Source organism: Melospiza melodia, chromosome 3, assembly GCF_035770615.1.
Source record: "Melospiza melodia melodia isolate bMelMel2 chromosome 3, bMelMel2.pri, whole genome shotgun sequence".
Classification (NCBI taxonomy): Eukaryota; Metazoa; Chordata; class Aves; order Passeriformes; family Passerellidae; genus Melospiza; species Melospiza melodia.
In genome coordinates, this window is record NC_086196.1 from 38,884,403 (window position 1) to 38,899,115 (window position 14,713).

Below are 14,713 nucleotides of genomic sequence, written 5' to 3' on the forward strand. Positions count from 1 at the left end.
TGTGATGGTGGTTTGCTACAGCACCACACCAGATTATTCCATAAACTGCAAGTGACAATTTCAGCTTCCCATTGTACCCAGGCAGGTCTCTTAACCTGAGAAGAGAATATTACTTTTTATTACAGTGAGGCCACTTGGCCATCACAGGGGTGAACTCTGAACAAACAAGAACATGATGCTACTCTGGTAGCAATGTGGCAGACCACAGTGAGTGTGGCTATCGTGTGTTTCCAGGAGGACAATTTCTGACTACAGGAAAAGGAAACCCACCTTCAGTAGGCTTTCTGGTTACATTTTTCTCTGAATTTTGTTAGCAGTCACTCCTTATCACATGTGTCATCAGAACAGAGTGAAAACTTCAGAGGACCTTCTGAAAGCTAAAAATTCAGAAAAGGGAGCAATTTTTAAATAAAAAATTGACAATGATAGAGAAAAAGATCCATGGGAAAAGGGCAACCACTGTCGGAGAAGTGATGGAATGCTCATATGGACAGATGACTATCATATAGGTAGCTGCCTGCAAGTCTCTGTGGATGCTAGGTAAAAAATTGCTTTTTCTGCCTCCCTGCTATCCAGAAATGCTAGTTATCTTATAATATTTTTCTATAAATAAATTGATTTTATTGTTTCAATCAGTCTTTATCATTCACTGTGATAAATACAACAATTTAAATCTCACTTCTGACTGAAACCCATTCCAAGTTCTACCTCTTCTTCTACAAAGGGAGAGGAAAACAGATTATTTTGTTCCTAACCTGAGGTGGCAGCACATAAATCTGAACAAATGGTTCACAAACTCTAAACACGGCTGACTCCATTGAGCTCTGCTTCCTCTGCTAGGTAATAATATGAAAAGATTTTTGTGAAGGGTTTCACACTTTCTAAACAAAACATGCTCTTCAGCCAACGAGTCTATTTACAGAACTGATCCAACGGCTGCTCAAAACTCTTCCTTCCTACAACCCACAAACCTCCCACCAACTTCCTTGACAAATGCAACAGTTCATGTTCAAGCCCTGCACCTTCAGTATCCCACAGGTTATGCTGAAAATTATAAAACTGTATTTAAAAAAAATAAATTTAAAGCCAAATCCAAGTTTCCAAGTCAGGTGATCAGAGAAGATGTTCTTATAACACATTAGGGATTTTTCTGGTTTTCCACATGCTTGCTGCACAGTCTTGGGCCATGCAAGTCTCTCCACCATGAAGATTTAGCAAGGGCACCTGTGCAGCTGTGCCTGTGATTCACCTACCAGATTTCTTCAGCACAACTGGGACCAGGTGAGAAAGCAACCACATTATCATTCAACAACTTTGCAGGGCTGTACTCTGAGGCATACACAATGTTACACAATACAATACAGAGATGCACACCCATCTTGTGAGCTACAGACACCATGGCATTTGAGAAGTCCTTGGGTGTGAGAAAGAGCACAGCAGCCACTATTTCTCCACAGGTCATCAGGAGGATGATTTTGAGATGAAGACCAGAGACTTGTAGTTAGGAAGTTCAACATCTGGATCTGCTTTTTCCAAAAGGCCTCCTACCCAGTGCAGTTTTGGACTGTGCAGTTTATCTCAAATTAAGCATGGGTGATACTGATCTGCCTCCCAGAGATGTTAAGAAGGGCAACTTATATCAAGATGAAAAAACACCATGACTACAATGAAGGACCAACAGAAGCAGATCTGTCTTGTTTCTTACTCTGCAAGTTTAGTGCAGTTGTACCATTGCCCTCAATACAGGGAGATGCAAAATAAGGAGGCAGAGCTTCCTGAGGTGAAAAGATGGAGAGGGAGAGGGCTGTTCAAGGCAGGAAGAGGTGAGAAGGGGCTGGAGCAGGATAGCAGCACACAGTCTATTTGAGCTTAAATAGGAAGGTCGCCAACAATTGATTTTCCATTTGATAGTCTAATGAATGATAGTTTAAAATTCAGTGTGCTCCACTCTCTAAGGTACTTTATCACCCTTTCATAATTTTTCTAGTCACTCTCTCTGAAAGCACATGGTAGCAAAGAATGCAGCCTGAAGAGCAGGCACACTGAAAAACAAAGGTTGTGGGGAACGTGGAGGAAAAGCAACCTAGGGAAAATGGTGCTGCAAGTCAGAGGGTGAATTGTAGGGGAAACAGCCTTGTAAATTTTGGCTGGGAACCATGATTAATAAGTTCTGTTTTTTCACTTGTGTTGGAGAAATTAAGGTCTTGAGAACTGAAACTTTCCAGTCCTGCCCAACCCCACAAACTCAGAACCAGAGTCAAGAGGAAGCTGTGCTGCTACACAGAAAAGGAAGCTCAATAATTTGGGTTGAAGATATGAGGGATAGGATCTCCTTTCTTCTCTATTAATGTTTATGTATTACTATTTACAACCCTTATTAAAAAATATTGATGGCACCAGCAGAACTCAAGTTTACATCCGGTATTTATTTTTCATGCTGTGTCTCTCATCTGGGAGTCAATACTCCAGGATGGCACATTATAATTTTTTTAAGCTGAGTATCTCCCTGTTGGGACCAGGCCTGTTTATCTTTGATGCTCTGAGCCCAGCACCCCTGAACAGCAGCAAAGACACCATTGGCTGGCAGACACCAGCGATACAATACTGACACAGTATTTGCTAATTCTCTTTGATCATGTCACTGCAGCAAGTTGAAACAGGTTTCAGGGCACTTCTATTAATTGTTCTCTCACAGCATCAGGACAAACAGTACATACACACCCCACTTGGGCTCTGTGATTTTTTCATCCTTGCAGTCACACTGACTGCATGTCTGTGCTCTTTGTGTTTCCATCAGACATCTCAGGGCATGGATTAGCAGTGGTATGATGATTTCTGGTATTTTCAAGGCTATTTCAAGCATCTTTATCCCTGGAGATTTTCAAAAGCTGGCAGGGGAAGGCCCCGACCAATCTGATCTACCTTTGAATTTGTTCTGGCTTAGGCAAGAGGGTTACACTAGAGAGCTCCAGAGTCCTTTTCAGTTTAGATTGCTCTGTGATTTTTGATGTCTACTTGAAAGCAATGGCATTTTGGCCTCAATCAGAATTGCTTCCAAGACTGGGTAGATCCACGTCTTTAACTGCAGGCTCAAGGGGATAAGACTCACAGATTAAAGTTCCATTTCAGGACCATGGAGAACCAAATCTAACCCAAATTTCATATAATTACACAGTTTTACACCAGGGAAGCATTCCTGTGATTTTATAAGCAGCCATGGTTCTCCTCCAGACAGAAGGAGGACCAATGCTCTAGCAAGGCATTATGCCTCTCCCTGTCCTTTTGGACAATTAAGCATTATGCCTAGATCCATAAACCTCCTTCCTTTCTTAATTTTGAAATGCTGCAGAAAGTTAAGGTGGTGGAAACTGGACTCAGCTAGTCTGCTCAGCATTGTATTGTGTAATGAATTGTGGCAGAAGGTCTCCCAGTCTAGCAGCATCCAAGCTAGGGCCCCAGGAAGACCCAGGCTCGGCACTGCAGATCCCTCATATTGTATTTCAAGCTGTCATTCACTAGTTACAGATGCATCCCGAGTGCTGCAGAAAGAGTGGGTGTACATCTTCTGTTACTACACACTGACACCTTCACATTTGCTTTGCTGTGAATAAACTTGCTTCACATCCAAAAAAAGAAAGCCAAGGGCATGCCATAAGGCATGGCAGAATGCCAGGAAATTCTTATGAAAACAAACAAAAACCTAAGTATGTTCAAAGCCTTTTAACAGACCCACAGCAAACCTGGAAGGAGATAAAGCCCTCGTTCTGCAGCTTTCAAGTCAGCTGAAGGCACTTCAAAAGACCTTTCTTAGCTGCCATATGGGAGATGGGCTGATTTATTCCTTGCTAGCTAGGCCCATTTCCGAGGCAGCACCTCTGGCACTGTGATTGTGCAGGGCCAAGACAAACCTCCACAGAATATGTGAAAAAGCCATTGATACTGTAAGATCCAGAAAGCAACAAATGGCAGGAATCTGATTATAATCAATGTGGTTTTGCATCCTGCTCCACTCAGTCTTGTGATGACACAAAGTGTTCCAGAACTCACCATGTATTTTTAGAAAAAAAAAACCAACCAAAAAACAAACAAAACAAAACAAAAAAAACCAAACCCCCCCCAAAACCCCGCAAAAGCCACACTAAAAAACCAAACCAAACAAAACCAACCAACCAAATCAATTCCAAAGAACAAAAAAACAAACAATCAAACCCCAAAAACTCAAACAACAACAACAAAACAGCATAAAACAGGGCAAGGGAGAAAAGCTGCTTTTTTTTTCTGGGAATGGGTCTGTCACTTATAAACCTGCAGAGACCTTTGCACTGAACTGGTAACTCAGGAGGCAGCAGTGTTTCACAGAGATAAAGAGGAGAGTTGCTGCCATTCAACCAATGAACACATCAGGTGAATGAGAAATTCCCCCAGAAAGTGAGACACCAGCTGGGACCAGCCTAACAAAATGAACTTGTGATGCAACATCTTCATCTTCACAAGATTTGTGGGCAATAAGGAACAGGCAACTCCTCAGGAATCTTTGCTCCAGTGGTAACAGGCTGTTTTCTTTTTGTCTTCCTATCCAGTCCATTCCAGCCAAATTTCTAAGGTTATTCATCAAGCACATTCTGGACAGCTTTAGACTGACATTTTTTAGGCTATGCTGCAGCTGTTTTTCACATGAAGAGAAACACCAGATCCATAACAATCCTGGAAAGATCTACCCAGATTTCAAGTTGCCAGTCTAAAAGCAGTAGAGCCAACTCTACGACCAAACTTAAATTTTCAGCAAATATGAGTCTGGTCTCCAAAATCAAAGGATTGTATTGGTTCAGATCAAATTTAAGGACCGTAGTTCTCTGACTTGGTTGGACTGAGAACCCATTCATTAACTTTGCTTGCCCAGACACAAGCAAATATTGAAGGACTACCTCAATAGGGTTTTTTGTTTGTTTGTTGTTTCTTGAGGGTCCTTTTGTTTTGTTTGTTTGGTTTGTAGTTCAGGGTGGGTTTCTCAAACTCGTTTTTCAAATAGTTTCTCCTGCTCCACAGCTTTCCCCATGCCTTTGAGGCCTCCTGTGAAGTACTCGGGGCTGCAGTGGAGCACAGATGTCTCAGCAGTAAGATAACTGAGCTGAAATAAATAGAATTTAAAATAAGAATTTAAAATAAGAATTATATTTAAACCAAAGGATTCAGAAACAAAGGGTATGGGCTATTTTATATGCTAAGTCTTGTTAAAGGAATCCCTACCCACACAGGTTAAAAAAAGGGCTCTCACTGTTTCAGTAACCCTTCAAAGCTTTCATGTTTCTCTTAATGGAAATTTTTCACAGAGGCTGAAAACGGGTGCTCATGAGTTTGCCCTGGCAGGGAGCGCAGCTCACCACGGGTGGGACAGCACACTGAGGACTCACCTCATCTTCCCTCTGCCATCATAGCACACCTTTACAGGATCCAAATCTCCTGCTTACGTGGAAAACACAAATTTGGGGTGCAGCTGTTCGAGCCGGTGCTTCCAGGACGCCGGTACTGAAGCCACCACCACGCCACCCAACAGGGTTCCGCGTCCCCCCACGCCAGTGCCAGGGCACCCCGCGTGTCCCTGGGGAGCTGCGAGTCCCGGGGAGCTGTTCGGAGGCGGCGGGAGGACGGTGACACCTCGCGGTCCGACGCCCTCATTGCCCCGGCCGGGCGGGCCCGCCGCGCTGCCGAGCGAGCTCGGAGCCGCTGTGGGTGACGGCGGCGCTTTCCCGGGCCCGGCACGGCCCCAGGCCCGGGCTATGTCCCGGCAGGAACAGCTCCGTGAGGGGCGAGGGCCGCGCACCGCAAAGGGAAGGCTCCGGCGTGGCCTGCCGCTTTCCAGTACCGGAGAGCCGACAGGAGGGGGGCTTATTACAAGGGCATGTAGTGACAGGACAAGGGGGAATGCATTCAAACTGGAAGAGGGTAGATTTGGATTAGATACTAGGCAGGCATTGTCTGCTGGGACGGTGGTGGGGCACTGTAGCAGGTTGCCCAGAGAGGCTGTGAATTCGCCACCCTGAAAGTGTTCGAGGTCGGGCAGGACGGGGTTTTGAGCACCCTGCTCTGGTGGGCCGTGTCCCTGCCCACGGGCGATCCTTAAGGAGCCTCCCAGCCCCGGCCGTTCCGCGACGCCCCGCGAGCCCGCGGCCGCCGGCCCGCGCACGCGCGGCGCGTTGCCCGGGAGACGGACGCCGTTAGCGCTCCCTCAGGCGCGCCCGCGGCGCGGAGCCGGAGCCGCAGCATGGAGCCCACCGTGGGGCCCGTGCAAGCGGCCGCCGACGGGCCCTACAGCTACTCCAGCCAGCCCCGCTCCCTGCCTCCCCGGCCCAAGTACCGAGAGCAGTCCAATGGCTCCGAGACGTGAGTGCCGGTGTCCGGCAGGCCGCTGCCCCGCTGCCTTCCTCGCCTTCCCCCGGGCCCAGCGCCCTTCCCCGCTTTGCCTTTCTCCCGCGGGCCGGGGGAAGCCGCAAGCGGCGCTGTGTGTGCTGTGCCGCAGGGAGAAGGTGCGCTACGGCAACATCATGGTCGACCCGAGGGTGGTGCGCGGAAACGTCCTGTCCTCCCGTCCGACCCCACCGCAGGTACGGGGGTTCGCTAAAGTGCATCACGCTACGGTTTTGTTGGAAAGCCATAGGTAGGGCGGCGAAGCTGTTCCTCATCTATAATGAAGCTGTAATTGAACTTCCAATGTTTCACGTAAGTCACAGGCTCTCCAGTTAAACCAGCCTGTGACAGTTATTAGCTCTTCTTTAAAACACTCGGTTTCATACGAACTTCTGCAGTTCTGATTTTTTTACCCCCCATTACATACTTGATGACTTTATTTTCTTTCTCTGTTTCTTTAGGGTAGTGGTCCTGAGCACAAGTCATTACTCGATAATCTTTTATCATATGCAAGGTGTCATCAGGGGGAATTGCAGCTCTTGGGAAGTTGACTTGTGGCATAGACTTTGGTTTATCCTACCACAGAAGCAGAGCTAAATGGTCCAGCTGTATGCAAAAGCTGCTTGTGAGGATGCCAAAGTATTTTTTTTTTTTTTGGTATTACTGCTATATCCTGATATAATAGTAAATCATAGAATCTTAGAATGGTTTGGGTTGAAAGGGACCCTGAAGATCATCTAGTTCCAACCCCCTGCCCTGGGCAGGGACAACTTCCACTGGTCCAGGTTGCTCGGAATTCCACCCACATGTGATACTTTGTTTTCAGAGAATATTTCTACATAGATAATTTGATCATATAGGAATTTAAAGCAGTATATTTTAAAAGCTACTGTTTGAAAATAGCTTTGTGTTGTTCAGTAGCCATTTCTTAGAGTGAATTTTACGTAAGTTTTGTTTAAGAAGTTCAAAGCTGATCTTTATCTCAATCTATAAGTAGAATACTGAATTTAAATGTTATTATGAGTTTCTTTTGTTTCATTAGCAGTAATTGGTCTATTATATAGACCAATTATATATTAGTCTAATTTTTATCTAGCAAACAATTCTGTTCATAATATGATAACTGGACTTAAGTCCATTTGACCTCTCAAAATTTGAAAACATACCATTTTAATATACTTTATCTAACAAAGTTCTGTATACAATATTCACTTTCAAATAAGAAAATAATTAATTATTACTCTTAGCATGAGATGCCGTTATTATGTGCCTGTAGGCAGCTAGCATAACTTAATCATTTTGTGCCATACAGTCTTTAAGTCTGTGAAAATTTAGGGCCAGGACCCAGGAAAGTAAATCCAAAATACTAGATAGCTATCATTAAGATCAAAGAGCAACCTTCATTTTTCTGTAGAGGCAATTGAATATCATTTTCAAGTATAAAGTGTGTTGTGTTTTGTGGGTATCTTCCTTCTTCACCCAGGCTCAGAGTACCGAGCCCCTTGCCATTGAGGTTAAAAGGCCGAGGAGAGTATCGAATTCGAAACACATCCCGGTCAGAAGGCTCACGCTGGAGCAAATTCGGCCAGGAACGCCGGAGCCTGTGGCAGGCAGAGTACATGTTCACGTGCAGACAGGTAAAAGGCTGCATTTTTTTTATATCTGTCTGAAAACAAAAGCTTGTTGATCTATATTTACTTGCTAAATTGGTGATGAAGTTGATAGAATCACACAGTTTAAAATCACGGAATGCTGGAATCAGAGGTTCTATACTTGTCTAATTAGTGACATTTTCCCAGAAGGTCTATTTTTCAGTGTACATTCTTGAATACTAGTCAAGACTGCTTCATTTACTCTTTCCATTTTCAGTATTATTAGAGAAATTTCATATATGCTTAAAATGGAAAGTTTTAAAACTTTTGCTTAAGGTGAACTACTGTTTTTGGAATCACTTCTATGAAGTGCACCTGACATTACAGAGAACACAGCATCAGATGGCCTTTGCAGCAAATTGACCTATGTTTTGAGAGGCCTTTTTTCTAACTTTATAGAAAGCATTTTATTGCACTCTTTGGATGTAATTCAGAATATAGAGTCATCTAAAACAGTTGAAAGCTAAAATGAAAGGAATCCCATGTTGTGTATTCATTGTGCTTTTGTTTCTAGAACTGTATTTGGAAGAGATTAGTGATCGGATAATAGAGGTTGATGGAGAGTGTCAAACAGATGAATTTTTGGACAGACCTCCCACTCCACTCTTCATACCAGCCAAATCAGGAAAAGATGTGGCCACTCAAATAGAAACAGGAGAGGTATGAAATCAGGTCCACAAGTGCTGTCAAAATATCTCTTCCATCCAAAACACATTGCTGATACAAAATTGAAGTAGAAACAGAAAGAAACTAATCCTCACAGAACATGCCAAAAAAGCCCCCACAAACCACCCAAACCCAACTCACCAAGGTTTGCTTTGAGGTTGAGTGCAAAATCAAGGAAGTTGTGCTGCCGTGTGCACTGGTTCTGCTGCTTTCAGCTGTGATACAGTGTTGAGAAATGATCTCTTCTGTAAAACATGTCCAGCCCAAGAAGGGACTGGGAACACAGAAGTACAGTCTAGGCAAGTGCTCAGCTTCTCCCTGGCAGTCCCCACAGGGGCTGTGGGAGGCTGTGTGGTGTCTCAGGCCAGCCCACTCAGGCCATCCCACCCATCGCACCCCCAGCAGCACTCATGATTCTCTGTGCCTTAGCTGACACTGGTCCCCCACCTCCACTTCCCCAGCCTGACTTCAGTACAAGGGCTTTGTTCATCCTGCTTTTCTCCTTGCCAATCCTTGTTAAGAGTAATTGTGATCAAGAGACATTTCTCTCTGTTTCTCTGACTCTCATCCTCAGTTGTTTGACTTTGATATCGAAGTTAAGCCGATCCTGGAGGTGTTGGTTGGAAAAACAGTTGAGCAGGCTTTGCTGGAAGTCATGGAAGAAGAGGAGCTGTCCCAGCTGTGGTCACATCAGCGTGCCTTTGCAGAGCTGCGTAGTGCAGAGTTTGCTGAGTTACAGCGCTTGGAAGAGCAGGACAGGCGGATCAGAGAGGAGAAGGTAGGACTTCCTAAGGGACTTCCTGTCAGAAGGGAGAAAAACATTTCCAGTACTGAACAACAGCCTGTGATATAAGCTGGGTATGCCCAAAAGGGTACTGTCAGCTTTGACATGCCTTAAAGCATTTTGATGACATACAGCTGCACTCTGCCACTTGCTCTCATACAACAGCACCACACTGTTGTGTTTATTGGGAGCTGTCATGCTTGAGTGACTTGGTCAAAAGGTCAAAACTAACAGCATTTTCTTCTGTACCTGGTATAGCTGTTTCTTAAGCCTTTTCGTTGTAATAAGTGCTAAACAAATAGTCAGAGTGCTTGGAAGTAAGAGAGACACCTCCTGGTCTTTCACACACAATGCATGCTCTACTCTGTGTGCACATCTCAAGATTGCAAAGTATCATGCCAAATTAGTAATCTTTAGTAAATAGGAATAAACAGAGAAGGCAAGTGTTAATTACTTACTATTTATCAGCCGTGTATAATTGTGTTTTATAATGGTTTTCTGAACCAATTTGAGTTTTAATATTTTGGTATTTGCAATATTATATAATACTGGAAGATTAAATGTTTGGGAAATACTTATCTGAACTTCATCCTATTCCAAGGCAAATAACCAGCTTGATCTGCAATAATAAAGCAAAAAGTCATGAGATTAATATATATTAAGGCATCAGAGAAGGGTTTCATTTGGCCAGCTGTGATGCCCTTATTTTACAGACTTGTCAAATTGAAAAAAAGGAATACTACAGAAATGTGTTTCTTTGTAATTTGGTCTAATTGATAAAGTACAAACTTGCTTTCAAGCACTCTTTCATGTGAGGAATTTCAGTGGAAGTTAGAGGCTGCAAATACCAGGTAGAGATCATACTATCTTTGCTATTCATGGGACACACACTGTGATAATTCTTCAAAATCTGGATCAAAGGAGTCACAGCTAAAGGCCTCTAAGTTTTACATGCATAATTGCCTTGACAGGAACGTCGCAGGCTGGAGCACCTGGAAAAGCTGCGGAAACAGAAAGAGACTGCAGAGAAAATTGCAGCTCGGGCATTTGCTCAGCGTTACCTGGCTGATCTCATTCCCTCAGTCTTCAACAATCTTCATGACAGTGGATTTTTTTATGACCCTATAGAAAGAGGTTTGTTTTGTTTTTTTCTTTTTAAATATGTGGGCAAAGTTATATAAAGCTCAAAACAACCACGAAACACAGCATATTATCCTATTATTTAGAATAATGTCATAAGACTATTCATTTACATTTGTGGCTGAACACAAAAAACATTATTGCTCATCTGTACAAATAGTGAAGAATAAGCAAGAGCTGGCAGTGTGACAATGAGAAGAGCTACTTTGGAGCTAGACAGAAATAAATGGATGGTTAGGATTGGGAGAGAGATCCAAACTGAAGTACATGTATTTTTATAGATCAGACAAAGAAATCAGTATGTCATTCTGAATATTTTTTAATGATTATCAGAGCAAGTGAAAAATTAGTCAATTGGAACTGAAAACTGAAAATAATTTTGGAATTGTATATCAGTGACTTCCAAGCCCTTAGAATCAGCAGCATTTCTTATGAGTTATCTTGCTACACCTCACTTATCAGTCTCCACAGACCACAGCTTGGGAATGGTTGCACTCTCTCCAGGGTAAATCATGAGATCAGTGCAGAAACTGAGTGTGTTTTGCAACCAGGGCAGGCTTTGGGATTACAGTGTTCAAAAAGTATCATTTGAGAAGTACATAAGTGACCAATAGCTCCTTAGTCAGAGAGAACAAATGCCTTCAGCAGACCAGAAGCCAAATGTCTTTGGAAAGCAAGGCAGGAAATGTTATTCTTCTGACTTGTTCAGGATAGTTATTTGGATCTCACTAGAACATGGCTGTGTATCTCATCTGTGCTGAGCCCTTCAAGGGTGCCAGACCTCTTTGAAAATAACTGCAGTTGAGAGGACTCTGAATCTATAATGATCATGAACCTCAGTAAGAGAAGCTGGAGATAAGAAAGAATAACATCTGAGAGATTTCATGTGATTCTTACAGAACAAGTGCCTTTTGGCTGGGTGTGGGGTGTCATCCCTTAATTGTTGTAGCAAATAAAAAACAGCCACCAAGTCCTGTTGGTCATCCTTTATAAAGTGACATTTTCCCTTTGTTTCTTCCTCCTAAATTCCGACAGATATTGAGACAGAATTCCTTCCATGGCTGATGTCAGAAGTGGAAGAAGAACTACAGAAGAAGGTCCTGGGAAGAATAATGCTTGACTGTAAGTTACCAAATCCTGGAATGTAATCCAGGCTGCCTGATGTTCTTGATTGTTTTTTTGCTGGTCAGAACAAATGTCACGTTTATATGGTCACTGTGGGTTAAGGTAGGAAGTGTCATTTTAGGAAAAACTCCATGTTTTTTTGTGTTGAGAGTTTTGTTTGCTTGCATTTGTTTGTTGGTTTGGTTTGGTTTTTTTACTATATTAACATGTTTTAATGTTGGAAAATTACTACTACAGACAACTAGGTAACTGATTTTCAGCTGAAATAATGGAAGTGTCAGTCATGTAGCACTATCCACTCTCTTCTGACTTTATACTGTTTGAGGTTTGTTAATGCTGGGAGATACAACACCTATGTCAGGAAGAGAATGGTTAAAGAACATAATTTTTTTGGCTATAAAGCTTCTACTTCCTCTGTGTTACACTGCTGTAGTGTTCTCTGTAGTGCACCTGATTGTGCCAGTGGGAACAGAAAAGCCCAGCTTGTGTATTGCCACATGTATACCATGAAAGCGTCTTAATTTGTTGTGTAAGCTCATGGAGCTATGGATTATTTTCCTACATTAAAAGGAGAATGATGGTGAGCCATGGTTGACTGAGAAGTGAGGTGACCAATATTTTTCATCAAAACAAGGGCTTACCTCCTTATCAATCAATAATAATGTCCTTGCTTTTGAAATAGATTGAAATATCAGTCTTCTTTGGCTAGTTCAAGGTAAATATTTGGGCTCTTTTATTAGTTTAGAGGCTGTAGTTGAAAAACCTGAAAAACCTGGATTCTGTCTTGTGTAGGAACACAAAAGTATGGTATATCTGTGCTCAGCAATGTGCTCCTAGATCAAACCACTTTTTTACACTTGCATAACATCTTCATTCCTATAGTTTTCCTCTTGCTGGGATTTTGGGTTTGTATTACAAGTATGTTTGCTTCCTTTGGTTTATTTTTAGTTTAATTAGGACCCTGAATTTTACTTGTTAAGGTATAATATGATTTGGACAATTAAAGCTGGTGTGTTATGTATTTTATGCTGATTCATGTACACTCAAGGATCACTTCTTAATGTAGCTCTTCAGAAGGAAGGGGAGTGTCTCTTCTTTAAGAAAAAAATATTGTATGTGACTACTGAATAAACATCCTAAGGAGAATGTTGCTGCAGGATATAATAATGATAAGAATATCTATTGTATTCTTGTTAAATCTGTTTAAACTTTTAACCAGATACCATTGTCTTGCTCCAGTCCTTAGATATTTCTTCATTTTCAGAGTTATTTCAGGGTTATTTCCCTGAATATTCCCTGGATTTATAGGCCAGTAATATATACAAAAAAAATCTCAAATTATAGGGTTTTTCTTCTGTGGTTGTAAATGGTGGCTATCTCTGTTTCAGCTTTGATTCGTACGGTGGTAGAAAAGCGCTTAGATGAATTTAGCCGTCCACCTCCACCTGCTCCACCTGCTGAAGAGCCTGGGGAAACAGATGCAGCTCCCAAGATGTCTGGTGAGGAGGATGATGCTGACCAACCTGTTGCTGAGGAAGAAGAGACTGACCAACCTGAGGAAGGTGCTGAGGAAGAACCTTCAGATTCCAGTTAGAAGAATAAGGTCAAGAAGGAGCAGCAGATTTGGAAACTGAGTAACAAACAGGCAAGTCATCAAGTAAATGGAGACCAGTGGCTTAGAAATAAGGAATTAATTCCTATCTATTTACAGGTATTGTGCCCTAGCCATTCTGAAGGGTGAACCTAAGCAACAGTAGAGCATTAAAACATGTTTTCCATATGCTGGAGTTGCTGATTTCAGGCTGCTAGAATCAACAGAGAAGTTACAAGTGCAACGAATGGCACAGAAATTCTGTCTCCTTTTACACAATCCAATCCATCAAAAGTTGAAAATGCTGTCCCACACCCTGTGCTAGAAGGTCATGAGAAGGATGTTGAGAGCATCATAATAATCTTTGTAAATGCTTTGATAATGTTCTTGGAACAATATTTCCTTACTTTCCTTGTTTTGAAAGGTAGTTACTACAGCAATTAAATAAATTGCTTTTGACTCATGTTAGTCTTTTCTTTCCTCACAAACTTGAATGGACATCTCAGCAGGTAATAGAGCCGAAGCAGCTGTTCCTCAGCCTTGCCAAGTTCAGATTTACCTGCCCGTGGGAGTTTCTGCCTGTGCAAAATCCTCCTCAGCATCCTCTTAGAACCCCTCCTGGAGGTGAGGGGCTGGAGCTACACGCTGAGTCCTGTCTCGGTTTTCTTTGTAATCGTCCTTTCCTGCCGGTTCACTGGAAGCGGTACCAGACATGACTGACAAAACGTGCCTTCACTAACATGTGTAGTTAGTTAGTTGTCCGTCCACAGGCCAGTTCCTCAGGTGGGGCCGTCCCCCTCACAGAAGTACACCTGTGCTACATTGCAGCAGCACCGTGCCTTGCTGGGTCAGTGTTGCCAGCAGCAGCTGTCCCCGTCAGGCACAGGGCCGCAGGGTGGACAGCTCTGCACGCACGGGGCCCGGGGAGTGCACGGGGCTCTGCAGCTCCTGGGGGCGTCAGTGCAGCAGGGAGCCGAGGGAGGCCGGAGGGAGCGGGCGCTGCAGGCACTAGAGGGCAGGACAGCCCGCGGCAATCCGCATGGAGAAGCGCCGGGAAGGACACTGCTGGTGTCACCTTTTCTCATTGCACACCCTGCGCTCGTGACGCCCGTCGGAACTTCCCTCCTCTGCTGAACCCCAATGGCGTCGAACTTTTGCAAAATTTACTCATTTATAGCATGAGAAGCCAATACTTGAATCACCCAGTGCAGTCCACACCGGCTCATAGAACGACAGAGCAGTTTGAGTTGGAAGGGGCCTTTTAGATCATCGGGTGCAATCCCACGCCTGCCCTGAGCGGGGACATCTTTAAGTAGGTCAGGTTGCTCAAAGCCCCATCCAGCCTGGTGG

The 14,713-nt window shown here is 43.4% G+C and overlaps 1 protein-coding gene across 1 annotated transcript; it reads left to right on the forward strand.

Moving 5' to 3' along the window:
* The first annotated feature begins 6,237 nt into the window (after positions 1 to 6,237).
* On the forward strand, positions 6,238 to 13,826 carry RSPH3 (radial spoke head 3). The gene is made up of 8 exons (XM_063153455.1): positions 6,238 to 6,381; positions 6,518 to 6,602; positions 7,889 to 8,042; positions 8,572 to 8,717; positions 9,298 to 9,501; positions 10,479 to 10,641; positions 11,683 to 11,769; positions 13,161 to 13,826. The coding sequence occupies exons 1-8, from the start codon at positions 6,263 to 6,265 to the stop codon at positions 13,364 to 13,366; spliced, it is 1,164 nt and encodes a 387-aa protein (XP_063009525.1). The 5' UTR covers positions 6,238 to 6,262; the 3' UTR covers positions 13,367 to 13,826.
* Positions 13,827 to 14,713: the final 887 nt, after the last annotated feature.